Raw genomic sequence first — 20,536 nt, 5'->3', positions numbered from 1 at the left:
CTCGGTCCTCTCGTGGGCTCTGGAGCAAGCGTTCTGGTCGGCATTTTCTCATCCTTTTTGCTCAGGCCCTTGTCCTGGATTGAAGGTTTCTGGGGATTTATAACCGAGTTGGGACCTACGGCAGCGGTGGGAGTTGACACGGTTAATTTAATGATGAGGGTCGAGCCAGCATGCCCCCCATATTTATAATACACTATTCCCCACGCTAGTCCATTTATCCAGCGCGATACCTCAGTGTTTTTGCCTGTCTCGGTGAATTGAACTCTTACCCAATCCTGGTCCGTTTTGTCACAAGCCTTGGTTTTGTAAAGGGTCATAGGCTGGTGACGAGGGATGCCCTTGTTGACATAAGTAAATTTGACAGAATCGATTTTTGTAACTGTCCATCTCCAATCCCCATCGTTCGAGGTTACACAGTCCCAGCTGGCACAAAAGAAGTCATGCCCCCCCCCACAGTGCCTTCCTTTACCTGTTCCTGGGCAAGCATAAAACCCATGGGAGCGAGCCAAATTTGGAGGGATGGATCGGTAAACGGGGTTGATCTGTCGAAAGCAGAAATACAGGTCAGGCCACCAGGTTCCGATTGGCGCACTGTGTTGTGTGGAGTTGATGACTTCCCCATTGTCACTATCAATCAGCATCCAGGTCAGGTTCCTTGGTTGATGGGGGTTGGTGCCTCTGATCCCCACAGATGTGGCTCTCATGAAGATCCATACTAAGGAGCTTATTAGCAGGATCTCTTTCATCTTCGGCTTAAGTGTAGTTTTAGGGGATTGGCAGGATGCTGCTGCACCTTCCACTTTTCCTTACAGGCCCCTGGGTCTTTATGAGGCAGGACTTTTCGAACGTGGGTGTGGTGTACCCAGGGAGCGATACCATCAACCTTGAGAGCAGTGGGGGTGGTAAACAATACAACATAAGGTCCTTTCCACCTGGGCTCGAGAGTCTTCACTTGATGTCTTTTGACCCATACTATATCCCCTGGGACTATGCCATGTTCCGGGCTCGGAATTTTCCCGCCCTCATAATATGCTCTGATCAGGGGCCAGATTTCTTGCTGCACTTTAGCAAGAACTTGCAACACATTCAGATAGTCAGGGGCCGGGTCCTCTGCATCGGGAAGCTGCACTCGTCGAGTTATAGGTGGAGGGGCCCCATACATTATCTCAAATGGAGTTAAACCATGTACATAGGGGGAGTTCCGAGCGCGGAAGATGGCTAAGGGAAGGAGAGTCACCCAGTCCCCACCAGTCTCCAATACCAATTTAGAAAGGGTCTCTTTCAAGGTCCGATTCATTCTCTCTACCTGCCCAGAGCTTTGTGGGTTATAAGCACAATGTAACTTCCAATCTACTCCCAAAGCTAGGGCTAGTCCTTGCAGGACTTTGCTAATGAAAGCCGGGCCGTTATCGGAACCTATTGCTTCAGGGACCCCATATCTGGGGATGATTTCTTCAATTAATCTTTTTGCTACTACCTGGCTAGTCTCATGCTTGGTTGGAAAGGCCTCCACCCACCCAGAAAAAGTATCTACCATAACTAGCAAATACCTGTATCCATACTTCCCTGGTTTTATTTCGGTGAAGTCTATTTCCCAATTCCTCCCTGGAGCCCTCCCCCTTTCCCGGGTACCTGCTGGGTGCAGCCCTCTTGGGGCTGGTCTTAGCATTGCACAGCTACTGCATTCTTTCATGATCTGGCAAGTCACCTCATTCTGGTGGGGAAACACCAACTGCGCAGACTGGAAAAGGCTGAGCAGTTTTTTTCCACCTAGATGGGTGGACTTATGCAGATTAGCAAGCAGGTACTGTCCTAATGCTTCTGGCAAGATCAATCTACCCTCCTGGTCCCTACCCCAATGTCCCTCTCCAAACACTTCCCCCGGGACTTGTTTCCTAATCCACTCAAGATCTTGAGGGGAATACTCAGGTTTGGGCGGCAGTGCAGGCAGTTCAGGTATGGGTATTTCGAGGGCCGCAAGCACAAGAGAGTCCGAGAGGGCTGCCCTTTTAGCTTCTGCATCTGCATGGCTGTTGCCGATGGCCTCGGGTGTCTTCTTTGATTGGTGGCCCGGTACATGTATAACTGCTACTGCTTTAGGTTTTTCGACAGCAGCTAATAGTCTTTGGACTTCTTGCAGATTCCTCAGTCCCTTCCCTTCCGCGGAACGGAATCCTCTTTCTCGGTAGATGGCACCATGGATATGGACAGTGCCAAAGGCGTATCTGCTATCTGTGTAAATGTTGGCCCGCTTTCCTTCTGCTCTTTCCAGGGCCTCAGCGAGAGCAATAAGTTCCGCCTTCTGTGCTGAGGTGCCAGGGGGCAGAGCTGTGCTCCAGACAACTTCCCCATCGTGGGTTACTACTGCTGCCCCTGCTCTCCTGACCCCCTCCTGCACAAAGCTGCTCCCATCCGTATACCAATTTAGCTCACAGTTCAGTAACGGTGTGTCTTTCAGGTCTGCTCGCACCTGGATAATTTCGGAAAGGATATCTCTACAGTCATGGATGGGGGTCGTCAGATCTGGGTCCGGCAGAAGGGTGGCAGGATTTAGGGTTACCGGGTCAGAAAAGGTGATTCGGGGAGAATCTAGTAGGAGCCCTTGATAGTGGGTGAGTCTTGCGTTCGTCATCCATTTGCCTGGAGGATGCTTGAGGATCCCCTCCACGGTATGTGGGGCTGTTATTCTCAGATTTTGGCCAAAAGTCAGCTTGTCTGCCTCTTTTACCAGTAGAGCGATGGCTGCTAGGATACGCAGACAAGGTGGCCACCCGGAGGCCACTGGGTCTAGCCGCTTGGACAAATAAGCCACAGGTCTCTTCCACGGGCCCAGCTGCTGAGCCAGAACTCCTTTAGCTACTCCCTTCTTTTCATCTACAAACAGGATAAAGGGTTTTTCTGGGTCTGGCAGAGATAGGGCGGGGGCCCGGAGGAGAGCTTCTTTTAATCTGTCAAACGCCTCTTGTTGTTCCTGCATCCATTGCCAGCCCGGCCCTTCTTTGGTTGCTTCATATAGTGGTCGGGCTATTTCTGCGTACCCTGGAATCCAGAGCCTGCAAAACCCGGCTGAGCCAAGAAATTCTCTCACTCCCCGGGGTGAGGAAGGGATGGGGATAGCCAGGACAGTTTGCTTCATGGCCTGTGTTAGCCACCTGGCCCCATTAGATACTGTGTACCCCAAGTAGACTACTGACCTCTGACAGATGTGGGCTTTCTTGGCGCTGGCTCGATATCCCAGTTCACCTAGTTCAGCCAGCAAGTTCCCTGTGGCTTCTTCGCATTCTTCACGGGTTTCTGTGGCCAGCAACAGGTCATCTACATACTGCAACAACGTCACGTGGGGGTGGCTCCTGCGAAAGGGCTCCAAGTCCTGGCTTAGGGCTTCATTGAATAAGGTGGGAGAGTTCTTGAAGCCCTGAGGCAGTCTAGTCCAGGTAAGCTGCCCTTTTCTTCCTCCCCCTGGCTCTTGCCACTCAAAGGCAAACAAAGGCTGACTAACTTCAGAGAGTGGAATACTAAAGAAGGCATCTTTCAGGTCCAGAGTAGTATACCACACATGCATGGGTGGCAGGTGGCTGAGTAAGGTGTAAGGGTTAGGCACTGTAGGATGGATGTCTTCTACCCTCTCATTGACTTTCCGCAAGTCTTGCACTGGCCTATAATCTTTACTGCCAGGCTTCCTCACTGGAAGCAGAGGCGTATTCCATGCAGATTGGCAGGTCTTAAGGATTCCTGTCTCTAACAGTCTATGGATATGGGGTGCTATCCCTTTCCTAGCCTCTTCTGGCATTGGATATTGCCGGACCCGGATGGGTAGAGCTGCGGCTTTGAGTTGAACAACAACCGGGGATAGGTGTTTAGCGAGACCAATTCCTCCGGTCTCAGCCCATGCGGAAGGGAACTTCTGTACCCAAGAGTCTATCTCTCCCTGGCCCCCCTTTTCTTGATCCGCCTGAAACAGACGATGTTCATCGGCCAGGGAAAGAGTTAACACATGCGCCGGTTGTAGGGGCTGCCCTTCTTTGTCCATGATTTTTATCCCTTCAGGTTCAAAATGAATGCGAGCCCTGACCTTGGTTAATAAGTCTCTGCCCAGCAACGGTGCGGGGCTTTCAGGTACGACCAGGAATGAGTGAGAGACCTGATGCCTTCCTAGGTCCACTTTTCTGTTAGTAGTCCAGGCACATTTCCTGGACCCTGTCGCTCCCTGGACTATACTTGTGCGTCCTGGGTTTAGGGGGCCGTGGGCCTGGTTGAGAACTGAATACTGTGCCCCAGTATCTACCATAAACCCAATGGGAGTCCCCTCCACACACAGGGTTACCCAGGACTCGGGGAGGGGTGCCGAGCCCCGTCTCCGTCAATCCTCCTCTCCTAGGTGCAGGGTCTTAACAGGGTTCCCTCTCCCTTGTTCCCTCCTTTGGGGGCACTCCCTCTTCCAATGTCCATATTTCTTACACAGGGCGCACTGATCTTGTCCTAGTCGGGATTGACGGGGTCCTGTTCCTTGAGGTGGCCTAGGGCCTTCCTTCACTCCGGCCAGGAATATCCTGGCCATCTCTTCCCTCTGCTTCTTGTTCTCCCTTTTCTGAAATTCCCTGTCTTCCTTCCTATTTTTCTCCTGCATTACCCATTTCTCTTTCCTCAGCCTTTCTTCTCTATCTTCCGGAGTTTCTCTAGCATTGAAGACCTTCTCTGCCTGCTGCAGCAGCTCTCTAAATAGAGATCTCCCCTAGGTCCTCCCGCTTGTGGAGTTTTCTCCGGATATCGGGGGCTGCCTGGTTAATGAATGAGAGGACTACAGCTGACCTATGTTCCTCTGCTTCTGGGTTTATGGGGGTATACTGCCGGTAAGCATCAAACAGCCTTTCCAGATACGCGGCTGGGCTTTCCATTTCCCCCTGAACAATAGTTTTTACCTTAGCCAAGTTAGTGGGCCGTCTGGCGGCCGCCCGGAGACCGGTCATCAGAGTCTGGCGGTAGACCCGGAGACGCTCCCTACCTTCTGCAGTTCCGAAGTCCCAATCTGGGCGCGTAAGTGGGAACGCCTCGTCGATGATGGGCTGGAGGGTAGTGGGTCTTCCATTTTCTCCGAGGACATTTTTCCTGGCTTCATTGAGGATACGCTCTCGTTCTTCAGTTGTGAAGAGAGTGCGGAGTAATTGCTGGCAGTCGTCCCATGTGGGACGATGGGTAAACATAATGGACTCCACTAAACCTATAAGACACTTGGGGTCCTCTGAGAAGGGAGGATTCTGAGTCCTCCAATTATAAAGGTCACTAGATGAAAAGGGCCAATATTGATATTGCTGAGCAATGCCGGTACCGATGGCACGCACAGGCAGAACTGGCACTGCTCCTTCTGAGGTGGAGGAGGGAGCCTCCCCTTCTTGTTCCCTGGCCCCTCTAGACCTTAGCTGCATTCCTCCAGTTCTACCTGGCGCCCAGCGTGGGGCCAGGGCGGGGGAGTGTGAGGAAGCTCTTTCCGGCCTCCCGCCTCCCTCTGCTGAAGAATCTGGGGAAGCTGCAGCCGCCTGGTTCCCGCTGGATTCCCTAGCCGCATTTTCTATCCCCTCAGCAGCTTCACCCCTCTCCTCTGCATACGGGGGTGGCTGCTCAATCGGCGGGAGGGGGTAAAGAGGAGAACTGTCGGGGAGGACAGGCGGCGCACTTGGGCGCACAGGATTTCTGGCCCTGCGATCAGAGGGCTTTGATTTTTCCTGGGCAACTAGGACGGAGGTCTTTTGTGGGTCAGTATGAGGTTTCTCCACCAAAAAGGGCTCCAACCAGGAAGGGGGATTCTCGGCCAAATTTTCCCAGACAAGAATATAGGGAAGTTGGTCAGGGTGGCCCTCAGGACCTGGCCGGGAGATAATGGCTTTAATCTTGCCAATAAGGTCCAAAGAAAGAGACCCCTGGGCCGGCCAGCCTACTCCGAAGGAAGGCCACTCGACTGAGCAAAAGGTGTCGAGCTTACCCTTCTTGATGCCAAGGCTCATACTTAAGGCCTGTTCCTTGACTTTGGGGAAATGGGAGAGGATCAGACTCTTAGGAGTAGCCTGAGTCTGACCCATGGTGAGAAAGAAGAAGAAAAAAGAATATGAGGGAGACAAAGGTGAAGGATGAAGATGCCACTTCAAACAAAATGACTGTTGTATGTGCTTATAAACGAGTGCCTGTCGTTGCACAGTTTTTCTTCCGCGGGGGACGCGAATTTATCTGGGATTCGCAGCTGTGACCCCCTTATCCTGTCACGGGAGTCTTCTAGCGGCGGGCGCCCTAATGGCTCTTAATTGCCCGACCCGTGCCCGCAGGAAATGATGTAGTGGCAGAAAGGAGGAACAGACAAACAAAATGACTGTTGTATGTGCTTGTGAACGAGTGCCTGTCGTTGCACAGTTTTTCTTCCGCGGGGGACGCGAATTTATCTGGGATTCGCGGCTGTGACCCCCTTATCCTGTCACGGGAGTCTTCTAGCGGCGGGCGCCCTAATGGCTCTTAATTGCCCGACCCGTGCCCGCGGGGAATGATATAGTGGCAGAAAGGAGGAACGGAGAGAGCAGGAGAACCTTAGAACAAGGAAACTTAAAATGAGAAGTGCAAAAAGAAATATAAACCAAAACCAAAACACAGTAAAACAATCAATGATAACACCAAACATACACACCACATCTGATCGCACTCGTTCGGACCGGTCCTTCTCTCACTCTGGTGCGCACCACACTCACCACTTTCAGGGTCCTCAAAAACTCTCGTAATTCTCCCGAAGGGCGTCCACTCGGACTGCCGCAGGGTGACGAGCTCGATCTTTTCCTCCTCGGGTGCCAGTTTTCTGCCGATCGGATTTGCCTTCCTAAGGCCGAGTCACTCGGACCCTAGGGCCAGGATTGGTTACCTGGACTTTTACCCAGGGTCACTAACCTGGGGGCCGGGACTACCAGCCCGGACTTCCTCACTCGGGACCACTAACCCGAGACCATACACGGGATGGCGACTCCCGCTTTATAATGGATTTATGCAGACACGAGGGGGCGACCCTCGAATTACACTGCCCCATCCGGACAATTAGACCTTGCCTCCAGCTGTCCTTTGTTCTCAGGGAAGCCGCTCGAATCCCGGACGAGCCCCCAAATGTTAGGGTGCAGGCTTCCGAGGCTTCCCCAGAGAACAAACTACACAGGCATAGAGATGTAAATTCAAGCAAAGTCTTTATTCAGCCAACTAGTTGGGGTCCAAGTCAGCCCCGACGCAGCGGGTCTCAACAAGGACCCCGAGCACTCTGAGCCAAGGGTTTATATAGCAATTTCAAAGCACTTAACTCATAGCAATTTTCTATAACTATACATTATTCTTGCAAGACATATATCCTGGGGTTAAGCAAGGGCAGGGTAAGACTACTCCTCAATGGTTAGGGAGGTTCTGCACGATAAGCTTGGTATGTAAGATTTACTGACCAAGGTTAGCTGACCAAGGGTCACAGCTGCCCACCACCCGGTGCTCATGATTAACTTGTTTTTCAAGGCCTTACCCAGGCCCAGGGTTTGTTTTTTTTTTTTTTTTCCTCTGAGTCACACTCTCAGAAAATGGTTTCTAGGTTTCTAAGATGGCTATGCTTATGTTAATTTACTAATCTTACTAACGCTTAGATTCTACATTTCCCCACTTTCCTTTGACCATTCCAATCATGGAATGTTTGTTTCTTCCTGCTGTGTGAGTGAATGATACTGCGGTCTCAGCATTAGCACCTGAACAGCACTCACTCTTTCCCTAACAAAGGCTATTAGCCGGTTTAAGATACAGGGACCTAAAGTGAGAAGCAGTATAAAAATAAGCAAGGGCCCTGCCAGGGTGGATATCAGGGTTGTAAACCATGGGGATTTAGTAAACTAGGATTCAAATAGCCCTTGGCAGGCCTCTCGCTCTCTCTTCCTTTGATCTGGTCTCTCTCTAAGTTTAGACATTGAATCTCTTACTATTCCGGAATGGTCTGCTGTTAAGGTTTAGCTAAGTTTTATTAGTTCTTTTTCCTGACTCTTAACGCTCTCTGCACTCCTTTACACTGTGTTGCACCTTTATGTGTTTCAAATGCTGAGGTGTCCATCTGCAAAAAGGTGCAAACAATTCACTGAAAAAGAAAAGGTAGGGAAATGTAGCTCTAGCAAATGGGGTGATCCCTGAGAGGAGAATGATAGTTCTTAATTAAGCAAGGCAGAACTTTAGATAGAGCTGAAAGTTAAGGAAATGAAATAAGGAAGCTATCTCTTAAACCATAATCTTGGTTTAAAAGAAACCTAGAAAAAATTGCCAAATTAGAGACCAATAAAACACTTTCTTTGGTCTCCAACTCTTTGCCCACTGATGACGAATACAAAGATAATATCTAATGTTCAACTCCTTCTCTTACTATGTGCCAGGCACTACAATATGTACTTTACATACATTATGTGATGAAATCCCCCCAGTGATCCTATCAGGTACCATGATTCTTCCCATTTTGTAGATTAGGAAATAGGCATGAAGAGATACAGTAACTGTTCATGTCAGTTTTAGTGTCAGTTAGTTTTAGTGTCAGAGAAAAGCACCCTTTATCAGGACTCTTCCATGACACCAGCTTTCTGCAGTTCGATGGTGTTTAGTCAGTAAAACCTGTTTTCACCCAAAACAGGCCTGCCTCTAGTGTGACTAACTTTCCCATGTGTTTATTAAATAATTTCATTACCTGTAAAGTTAAATCATTTAAACTTCGCTTGTATCCTATTTCCTGGGGATGAGTGGTAGAGGGAACAGTCTAAAAGCTACTACTATAATCCACAGTCATTCTTCCTTCTTTCCTGCCTTGCCTACCTGTATTCCTTCCATAAACATGGCTGAATGGCTACCATCTCCCAGACTGACTGCCACTCCTATACAACATTAAGAGGGCTTTGAATAGCTTATAATCTAGTAGCGGAAACAGAAAGCAAATAATTCCCAAAGAAGTACGTACAAGGTCCTAAGAGGACAGAGAATAGAGTAATTGTGTCTGAGATGGGAAGAAAAAGGCAAAACTTCTCTCAAGTCATAATTCTGAGCTGAGCCTTTGAGTCCCAGCACAGCTTCACTACGTAACCGCACCTAGTAAGCAGCTCTGGAACAGACCATGTGGTAAAAATGCAGACACTACCTGGGTCAGGCAGGTCAAGCTTTGTCAAGGCTATGGGTTAATCTATGCTCATGAGATAAAGAACTGACTTTGTGACCTTCTTACCATATCTCATCAAATCTAAGACACATCACTGCATCATATCAGTGTAGCTACTTTTTCCACAAAGACCTGATATTTAAATGTATGGCATTGATTTTGAGGTAGTAAAATATTTAAAGTAATTGTTTATCTGTGGGGCCCATAAGGTGATTTCCCCATCTTGTTATCAGGGCACCATAAAACATAATTTTCCTTGTGCATTTGCTAGGAAATGATTCCACATCTTAACATCTCTGAAAATGGAATGTGATTTACAATCAGTGGTCTCTAAGACTCAACGAAATATCCTATGCCTCTTTTCCTTGGTTTTATCAGCAAACGGCACTATATGAATCTTCAAAGCAAGTTTAGCACAATTTTATATTTCCTTGTCCATCTTCCTTGGAAGTATGAAAACACAGCCCTCTCTCACCAGCATTGGCTGGAAGCTATGTTTAGCATTTATTTAAATGGAAAAACAAATCATCAACCAAATGATACTAAAACTCACTTCAGCACTAAATCAAAGAATTCACCTGGATGAGGTCCTTTTGATCTTTGCAGGTAAGAAACCAGAGAACCAGAAAGGCTAAGAATTCTTCCCAAAGTAACATAGTGAGTCAATGGCAAAGCTGAAACAAATGTCCAGCTTTCCCACTTTCAGCCAGAGCTTTTCCAACAAGTTCTGTTTGCTGCAAGAGAACCTCATGCCTTCAATATACATGTAAACACTTTGAGGTAAACTGAAGCAGGCCAGCTAAAAGCAAGAATATTAAAAAGACCATTTTAAGGCATGTGAATGTAACTCCATGGTGTAGCCCAGAGAACCCCCAGTAATGGATATGCCAGCCATTCACATAGCCCTCAGAAATGAAGCAGTTTCTGTTAGGCCACAAATGCATGGCAGCCTGGGAAGGAAATAGGCAGAGTTGTAAAGTGAACCAGATTCCACAAATAGCAGCCAAATCACCAAGCAGGTGACCCATTTATATTCCTTTTTAACACACATCTAATCTCGCATCTAATAATCAGTTTTCAACAAGAACAATACTATTTATATGTTGTGACCAAAGATAAACATGGGTTAATGCCTCAAAATTGGGAAGAACAGTTAACAAATGCATGCTAAATCTTGATTATTGCAAAAGAGAAAAATAATGATTTTATCGCAGAGTGCTCCCAAACACCACCCTAGTCAAGTGATTAAAGTCAGCATCATCAATAGTACATACTAACATCATGTACCCTCCAATATGATGCACCAAAAATGGAAGATCTATGACCTCCAGTCTATGGTGGCCTTCCCAATAACATATGACCTCAATCTAGTTTGAGCAAACACCAAACATTTTACAAAATTACTAACCAGTCAATGCTGAGTCTTTAAAGGCAACAACGTCATAAAAGATTAGGGAAGACAGGAATGTCACAGATTGAAAGAGACATGACAACTAAATGGATTGATTCCTGACACAGAAAAATGACATTATAGGAAAAGCTAGTGAAAGCTGAATAAGATCTGTACTTTGGTTAATAGTATTGGGCCAGATTCTTATAGTTGTTCTACAGTTATGTAGATATTAATATAAGGAGAAGCTTGAAAAAAGGCATTCAGGGAAATATTTTTGCAACTCTAAGGTCTACAGTGTAAAATTACCTCAAAATAAAAAGAGAAGGAAGGAGAAAACGAAATATATTTATACTCTCTCTAGACCTTATTTCCACTTAGGTATGCTGCCAAATTTATTCTCTTTTTATTGAAGTATAGTTGATATACAATCTTTTATTGGTTTCAAGTATACAACACAGTGGTTCAACAGTTACCCACATTATTAAATCCTCACCCAAACTAGTGCAGTTATTATCTGTCCACACAGGAAAATATTACAGAACCACTGGCTATATTCTCCATGCTGCCTTACATCCTGTGGCCAACTTATATTATGATTGAGAGTTTTGTGCCCCTTTATCCCCCTCACCCTCCACAACCACCCACTCCGACCCCTCCCGCACGGTAACCACCAGTCACTTCTCAGTGTCTATGAGTCTACTGATGTTTTGTTCATTTTGTTTTTTGTTTTGTTTCTATATTCCACAAATAAGTAAAATCATGTATATTCCACAAATACAGTAAAACCATCTATCTCTACCTGGTTTATCTCATTTAGCATAATACCTTCTAGGTCCATTCATGTTGTCACAAATGGCAGGATTTTTCTTTATTATGGCCGAATAATATTCCATTGTGTAAATATACCATCTCCAATTTGTTCTTTGAAATATTTATCTCTATCAGAAGGACTAGGAGCATACTAATAATAGGTTGGCAAGTGTTAAGAGCTGCTGACTGAAACATTTATCAAAGGGATAAACAATATATAAAGATATAACTTTTCATTAATGATCTGAGTTTATTCTCCTGGAATACATCCAATCACAAAAGAATACTGTTTTCCTTACAAAAAACTGAGCCAGACAAGACAAAGAGATAAAAGCCATCCAAATTCATAAAGAATAAGTTTAACTGTCACTATTGGCAGATTACATGATATTATACATTGAAAACCCTAAAGACTCCACCAAAAAACTATTAGAACTAATAACTGGATTCAGCAAAGTTGCAGGATACAAAACTAATACACAGAAATCTGTAACAGAAAGAGATATCAGTAAAACAATTTCATTTATAATTGGATTAAAAAGAATAAAATACCTAGGAATGTAAATTGGTACAACCACTGTGGAAAGCAGTATGGAGGATCCTCAAAACACTAAAAATAGAAATACCATTTTGATCCAGTAATTCCAATTCTAGGAACTTACCCTAGAAATCCCTAATTTGAAAAGACAGGCATTCCTATGTTTATCACTGCATTATTTACAATAGCCAAGATATGGAAGCAACCTAAGTGTCCATCAATAGATGAATGGATAAAGAAGATGTGGTACATATACACAATGGAATATTATTCAGCCATAAGAAAAACAGAAATCCTGCCATTTGCAACTACATGGGTAGAGTTAGAGGGTTTTATGTTCAGTGAGATAAGCCAGGTGGAAAAAGACAAATACCGTATGATTTCACTTATTTTGGAATCTAAAAACAAAGCAAAATAGAATGAATAAAATAGCAGCAGACTCATAGACACTGAGAAGTGACTAGTGGTTACTAGGTGGGAGAGGTTGGGGTGGGTGGATGGGGAGGGCAAGGGGAATAAAGGTGAACAAAAATTCTCAGTCATAACATAAGCTGGTCACAGGGATAGTACCACAGCATGGAGAATACAGTCAATGATTCTGTAACATCTTTCTAGGTTGACAGTAACTGCACTAGCGGGGGTGAGAATTTAATAATATGGGTAATCCACTGTGTTGTATATTTGAAACCAATATAAGATTGCATATCAAAGATACTTCAATTAAAAAAGAAAAATTTATAAAAAAAGAAAAACCGAGCCAACTAGATCCTTTCCTTATGTCATGCTGGTAGGGGAGAAAAGACAGTGCCTCTGTGTTCCAAAAAGAACATTTCCCCAGCTTTCCCTGTTGCTACAGTATTTGTCTTCTGTAGTCACTCAGGTGAAAAAGGCTCATAAGACAAGGTTGGGCAATTCTTTCTGATTACTTGCTTCAAAAAGTCTGCCAGTAACAAGGTTGATCAGCGCACTCATTATACAAATGTTTTTTATCTGTTGGTCAACTTTTGGATGACCACTGGGTATCAGAGATGCATGAGAATGTACTATATGCCAGACACTGTGTAGAGTTACCAATAGCATAAAAGACACACCATTGACTCAAAGACTTCAATGTAATGATTCATTCCAGCTACAAATACACAAGGAAAATTAAGCAGGAAAAACATTATGTTTTATAGTATCCTAATATCAAGATGAGGAAATCACCTTATTGGCCCCACAGATAAAACTTGAACAATTATTTTCAGTATCTTATCATCTCAAAATCAATGCCATATATTTAAATCCCAGACCTTTGTGGGAAAAGTCAATATATATTCCCTGCTACCATACCCCATCATTATCCATTCCAGAATGTTCTCAGGAAGAACTCTAATACTACAGGTGTTACATGGGTATGGCCTTCTAAAATAAGTGTCAGAGAATGATGGGAAGGAACTCCAAACTTGTGAAGTTAAGAAAATTAAAATACTCTATTCATTCAGCTCTACATGGCAGTCTGACCTTGGACTAGTTCCTTAAACTGCCTGTCAGTTTCCTCATCTGTATAAAATTAAGGCTCAGTTTTATACATGATTTTATATATCTAGCTCTACCCAACTGAATTAGGGATATAATTGTTTTGAGAAATACTGTAAAACTGCTAGCTTCCCAACATTTCTATTTTTTCAAGATTCCACTGACATATAATTTCAACATTCTATACTGAACATATATTCAATATTCTAGCTATTTGTTCCTCAAAATAAGTGCTTCAAATGTAATTTATAGTGCCAATATAATAGCATATTAGCAGAGAACGGTAACTCCAGAAAAGTTCCTAAGTGATCATATGAACAACATCAGCTAAGTCCATCCACTCTTATATGCTTATCTAGTATCCAGACTGGTTTCTAATACAATTCTTTGCTATGAGGAACAAGAATTCCTTGTTCTGTGGTAGAAAGTTATGACTGTCTCATGGCAGGAAAAATTCAGGATCTGTACATACTGTTGGCTCCAGAAAGCAAAACTTTCAAGAGTGTCAGCACAAAGGAGGCTCTCAAGGGCCCCTACAAGCCAGACAGTGATAATTTTGAGCTTCAAATAATAGTTTTAGCTTGGTTAACTGGAATATACTGAACCCATAAAAGGTTCTAACTAGGTAAGTGCCATTAGATTCTCACAGGATATAAGGAATGATACTCAAAGGATAAAAGGAAATATAAAGGATTGATAAAGGTAGTTGTAATATAAAAGGATGAATAGAATAGAATATATTCCATATTTTAATAAGTAGACTTAATATTCAGGATTCTATTGATATATCTGTTTCTACATTATAGATATATACTCATTTCTATGTAGACACCACAGTAAACACAGGGACGGGAACACTGAGTGAGCTGAGTAATCCTGGGGAAAGCAGAAACTGCACCAAACCAGGAGAAGCACCAATGATCACTTACAAACCTGGAATGACAGTTCCAGTTATAAGTTATAAGCTCAAAAGTTAGTCAGCACCTGTGGTTACACACGCCTAAAAGAAGTAAAAGAAGGGTCCAACTGTGTATTCCAAAAGATGGATAAGCGAAATTTCTAAAGAGAAAATTACAGAGCCAATCCTCATTTCCTAGGAGAAAAAACTTCTAGAGGGTCATACTAATTATTATAAAATTCTTTAAGGAATACATGTTTTAAAAATGTCAACACACCAGGTGAATAAAATATAAAAATGGGGCAATGGCTCAAGCACTGCTGGCCATGGCAAATTTAAAGACTGAGTTATTTCTAGGATAAAGGTCAAGCTTCAAAAGTTACAATATTTAATAAAGACAAGTATTCAAGATCTCATGGTTTAACAGGTAAAACTTATGATCTAACTGTAAAAAGGGGGTGCTCCATCTAATGCTGATAAAAACAAATCCAAAATCTCAACCAATAATTAACTACTGATAGTTCCTACACCACCATGTAAAATTAATAAATGATAGGTAATACCCAAAATATTGAAACCTTAGCAAGCTATCAAAAGAAGTATAACAGTAACCCTTGGAAAATATAGGATCTTATATAGAAATAATGTATTAAAGTCATGGTGTTGATGTTTTAGGTTTAACTCTAGGAATATTTTTGAAATCATTACGTTTATGTAAATTTTATCTGCCATTTAAAGGGGGGAAAAGAAACAGGCATACAGGCTTGAAGTTGCAATTTAAACTGCCTCAAGGAATTTAGTCAATTTGCAATCATTTAAATATTTGGAAAAGCTAGGTTTTACAATTTTACATTTACAAATTATTCACTTACCAACAAATTTAATCATGTTGGTGGTGATGTTACTGACCATGTTCAGAAATCCCTGGGACAAAGGATGTATCGATAAAAATTTAATATATGTGGAGAAATCTCAGGCCTTAGGCTGTAATTGAGTCCACATGGGCTATAGATATTCTATATACATCTGCCATGTACTTAAAAGGTTACTATTCAATCCCATATTCCAAGAATGTTCCTCTCGAGAAGGGGTCAACGAAATCTTCCTGTAAAGGGCAAAATAATAAATATTTGAGTCTTTGTCGTACAAGAAGCAAAATCAAACTTATGTTATATAGGTACCTACATACAAGAAAGAAAATAAATTCACAAATTTTTAAATAAAATTCAAAACAATAATGAGCACAGTTTTTTAAATACAAGTCTAATGAGAAAAAGAATTATTTGGGGGGAGATAACACTTTGCTTCACTGAGACGGAAACTGCTCCTCATCAGCAAAACCAGTTATAAATGGTGCTCCCCTAGGCGGCACATACACTAAAATTGGAAGGATACACAGAAGATTAGCATGGCCCCTGCACAAGGATGACATGCAAATTTGTGAAGTGTCCATATTAAAAAAAAAATTACAAATGTTCATCTGGATAATGCTGACCCATTTGAGATTTTTTCCTATGTATCTTTGAAAATGTCTTTTCACACATATAGGTACTGACAAATACCGATACCAATCCACAAGCATATTATTTTAGCTAAAGGTGTTCGTCATTTGGAAAACATTTATAGAACTCTATTAGTTTCTTCTCCTAATACTTGCTTTTTTTTAGCTTGTCATTATATTAATCACTTCCAATTGAAGGTAAGGTGAAAGCTCTTCATTGCACAAGTGAATTTTTAAATACAGAAATCCTTATACTTGCATGGAGGACCAAAAAATGTTGCTGAAACTAATTTGAGCTTGGGAACTATATCCACTGCAAATGTGTGTAGGAGTGGAAATCTTGCTTTTTTTTTAACATTTGAGAGCATGGGAAATGTTTGACTTAAGATTCAAATATAGTTGTCATCAAAATAACTTTACCAAGGAAGATATGTATATAATTGATGATTTGCCCTGCAGTTTTAGGTTGAACTAAGAAACGTCATGAAGTTGGCCTCAAAAGCTAATTTCCAAAGCCATTCAGTGTTCCATTATAGTTCCATAATATAGTTCCATTATATGTGATTCTTCTCATTAAGAAAAATTTCAGTTTTGGCTCTAAGATTCAAAATATCACAATAAAATTTTACCTCCTCTGAGCCATCATCTTAATGTGTGTTGGGGCAAGAGAGAAGATTCAGTTTCTATTTCTGACAAAAACTCTCAGAATTGATGAGGGTTAAATCCACAGAGCAAATGCAGTTCACCACGGACATTACTGACACATAGTAGACTCAAATATTTTCTGCAAAGCACCTGCTAATGAATAAAACCATGAATAAGCTTTAAGCATCTTACATTTTTACATGATTTGTAAATTTGTACAACTAAGTTTTTTTTCTGCTTCACATACATATTTCTTTTTTGGCTGAAAAAATATTTTTTTAATTTGCTTTAAGCCATTATTCATTCTTTCATATATTTTTTAAAATTTCCAATAGGGAATAATTTCAAGTCATTTTTGTGCTTTTTTTTAATACAAATACTTTTTTTGTATTAAGTTATCACTGATATACAATCTTATGAAGGTTTCACATGAGCAACATCGTGGTTACCACATTACCCCCCATTATCAAGTCCCCACCACACACCCCATTGCAGTCACTGTCCATCAGCATAGTAAGATGCTAGAGTCACTACTTGTCTTCTCTGGGCTATACTGCCTTCCCCATGCCTCCCCCATATGCTAATCATAATACCCCTAAATCCCCTTCTTCCTCCCGTTGCACCCACCATCCCCAACCCTTTTCCCTTTAGTAACCACTAGTCCATTCTTGGGTTCTGCTTCACATAATATTTTTACCACTGTAAGTTGTAAAACATCTTAACTGATTCCACTTCATGTGTACTGATTCATTTTTCTCAACTTCTTTGAAATACTATTCATTGAGGCTAATTCTTTTGTCACTTCAAATTTGGCATTGACTTCTGAAATAAAAAACAACTTAGTATCATTAAAATCTTTTGGACTTGTCAAGAGCCAAGAAAAACCACTGAAATTATTTGCCCTGATTTTTAATTATTACGTTGTTCAAAATGTTAGTTGTTTGGTCAACTATTCTCCAAAAAGGGCTAATAGTCCTAAATAAATTTATTTTCTCTGGACACATTCCTTCAGTTTCTGCAATTAATCACCATTTAATGTGCTTTTTATCAGTATAGTTTGCCTTATCTGGCTAACAAGCCACTCAAAACACTGTGGCATCAGCCTCATTTATTATTTTTGTTTAGAAATTCTGCTGTGAAACTTTTTTTCTAATTTGTTGCCTTTCTATAATTGGAAATATTGTGATGCATGCTTAGCATAGTAATGTTCATGTAGATTTCATTCTTTTATATTATTTCTCTTTTAAATTTTATTCAACCATTTTAAAATAAAAAAAATATTCTTACTCTTGGAGTGTACAAAAACCTGTGCACCAAAATTTGCCCACCCTTGCTCTAGAACACAGATACAATATCTCCCTACTCTCAAATTCAGGCCCTAGGATCACCTGGAAAGGTGTGTGATAACAATCTGTTAATCACCATGTATCAGCTTCTCTTCTAGGTAGGGTAGATATTACAAGTTCATTTAGACCTTGGTTCTTTGTTTTCTCATAGGAAAGAATTCAGTCAAGAGAAGACTTAAGACAGTCTTAGCAGCAGGAATTTATTAAGCAAAGTACAAGTGCACTCTCAGAAAGGGTGGATAGTGGGCAGTTAGGAAACCAGAAGCAGCCCTGCTATTAAGGTTAGGGTTGGTTTTTTAAATGGTAAAAGTCCATCCCTGAGTCTTACATCATTCAACTGACAAATTGATTGACCGTTGTAGATTATATAACCTTCCTAGTGCACAGGCACTTACCCCTAAGTACCCAAGTGGAACCCATTGTGTGTGTGTGGGGGGGGAGGCTGTAGTTACAGTATATTTACTATACTGTAATTATATATTACAGTATAATGTATTACATTATACTTATATGTAATACATTATATTATAATTACAGTATAATGAACCCCAAGGTAGCTCTGCGCCACCTTCACCTTCTAGGTCTTAGTGTGCCTGCAGCCAACCTGTTTTGATGGCCTTGAAGTCCCACTGGCCTTTTAAATCTTGTTTGGCCCTGATAAGACAGGAGAATGAACGAACCATAAACAAGAGCTTGGGGCACGTTCTGCCATCTGGTGACAAGAGGGTAGGTGGAAAGGGGAAGGCCTTGCCCAGGACAGGACCCACTTGTGTCTGTCTAGCGACCTGACAGATCCTGCTTTATTAAAAGGATGATTATTTCTACTAGATTGCTTATAATCTAGTTCCCCCAGAAACCAGTGCCTCCTCACTTTTAGTTAAGTCAGTAGATTTTTGGGAAACTCCTTAGTTATCTCTAATTTCAAGTCTTATTTCAACTCTGCCAGCATTAAGACCATTCCTGCCTTACCCTCTTTTTGTGGTCACAATATATGGTCCTTGGACAAGATGCTGTTCAAATTATTGAACCAAAGTCCTGGTTTGGGTGTTTCCTAACAAGTGAGGCCTTCCAATAGCCAGAAAGACCCTGCTACACAGTTAATGCTAAGAGTTTGGACTTTTTCAGTTGAATCAGAGACCATGGGCTATAGAGAATGAAATCTAAAGTTACAGAACCTAGAAGTGGGCTACAGAGACTCGAGCTCCTAGTTTTATGATTCAGGACTCTATGAAGATGACTCAAAGAGGAGCCCTCCTTCTATCCCTACCAGGCCATAGAGAATCCCTAGCATTCCAGTTATCTCCTCAGATCTTCATTCTCTCCATACCCTACTCACCCTTTCATGTTGGGGGCCCCCCTTGTAGCCATGGCTAAATGATGACATAGTAACAGGGCCCTTCACATTGGTATTCCACTGTATACAGACTGAAACAAGGGGAAGCAATGTAAGTCACATGCAGACTGAGATGTGGATGCTATAACATCCTCTGCAAAATTACTTTGTAAGAATGGTCACCAGGCAGGAATCCAAAGCTGCTACTAATCCATGAAAAAACCAACCTCAGCAGGATCTGTTCATTCACAATAGTAAAGTTATCAAACTTTGTATTTCACCTTTTGCCGCCCTTTTTTGCCTTTTCTCCTTCCCCATCCCATACCTCCTCTTTCCTGCCTAACTTGTTTAGTCACTGGTTTAGTCTACTAGCTAAGCTTGCTTTTAATCCTATGTGGGGAAGCAGCCTCAAGGATGAGAAGTGACAAGGGTACTTCCCTTGAATCTCCACTCCCAGCTCACAATGTCAAGCCTGTCTTGCTGAAGGGAAAACCCAAAGGTAATTATTTTTTCAGGGACCCATCCTTTACAATGGCAGAAGCACATGCCAATGTTCAGACATCCTTCCATTATGTGTGTGCGGGGGGTACCTAGGGAGAGATCGGTACACTCCAAGTCCATTAGTGGTCTAACAGGAACCCCGGGGCTGAAGCATGCTGAGGAGAAGAGATTTGGGGCCCGAATCATAATACCCTGTGTCTAAATATATCTGGTTTACAGAATGGAGAGAGATGCTTCTCCCTCCTCAAAACGAAAGAGTTATACTTTGATGTGGAAACAAAGGGAAGGGAATATAGAAAAAGCATTTCTTCACATATTTCAGCACAATCTCCAAGCACTGTAAATGGAGAATGAATGCCAGGGGCAAAGCTCAAGCCAGATTTAAGGGTTAGTGGGCCAATCAGGCAGTTTCTTAATCTTGTTTCTGCCAAAGTAGACAGTGTCCTCTAGTGGGAAAAAAATTTAAAGTCCTTAGAAACTGACCTGTTAACCTATTTCTACAAACTATCTATATACAGGCAGCTAAATGGCAACAATTGTATTCAGCTGAAATTCTGAAAGCAAGTACTCAATAATTGCATTTACCAGTAAAAACTAACACTGGGCACTTACTATGTAGGAGACACACCATGTTAAGCAAACACTTTACCCTCAATTAGCTGGGAGAAGCAAGTACTGTTATTTGTGCTTCTTACCAATTGAAACTTAAAGCTGCAATTTGCCCAAGGTACACTGGCTAAAAACGCCGGCTAATATGGGGGAGGAGAGAACATGGCATTTAAAAACCCTCAAGAATGACTCAGAAACCCACACATACACACACACACTGAACAAGAACTACAGCAGAAATTTGGTAAACATTTGCTACACTT

General features: G+C 42.4%; 1 protein-coding gene, 1 non-coding gene and 1 pseudogene across 2 annotated transcripts in view; 1 reads left to right on the top strand and 2 right to left on the bottom strand.

Annotated features, from left to right (window-relative positions):
• The window catches only part of LOC108384138 (uncharacterized), a 40,152-nt pseudogene extending 23,145 nt beyond the window's left edge, over nt 1-17,007 (bottom strand).
• On the top strand, nt 15,692-15,798 carry LOC118972530 (U6 spliceosomal RNA). Its single transcript, XR_005061567.2, has one exon. It is a non-coding gene; the product is annotated as a U6 spliceosomal RNA (small nuclear RNA).
• A 137-nt stretch (nt 17,008-17,144) lies between the features above and the next one.
• The window catches only part of C9H18orf54 (chromosome 9 C18orf54 homolog), a 28,691-nt gene continuing 25,299 nt past the window's right edge, over nt 17,145-20,536 (bottom strand). The window contains exon 8 of the mRNA XM_073213088.1: nt 17,145-17,306. Coding sequence (XP_073069189.1) covers nt 17,288-17,306 — 19 coding nt within the window. The 3' untranslated portion in view covers nt 17,145-17,287. The remainder of the gene's footprint in view (nt 17,307-20,536) is intronic.

Source organism: Manis javanica, chromosome 9 (genome assembly GCF_040802235.1).
Source record: "Manis javanica isolate MJ-LG chromosome 9, MJ_LKY, whole genome shotgun sequence".
Classification (NCBI taxonomy): Eukaryota; Metazoa; Chordata; class Mammalia; order Pholidota; family Manidae; genus Manis; species Manis javanica.
This window is presented reverse-complemented; position numbering and strand designations above follow the sequence as displayed.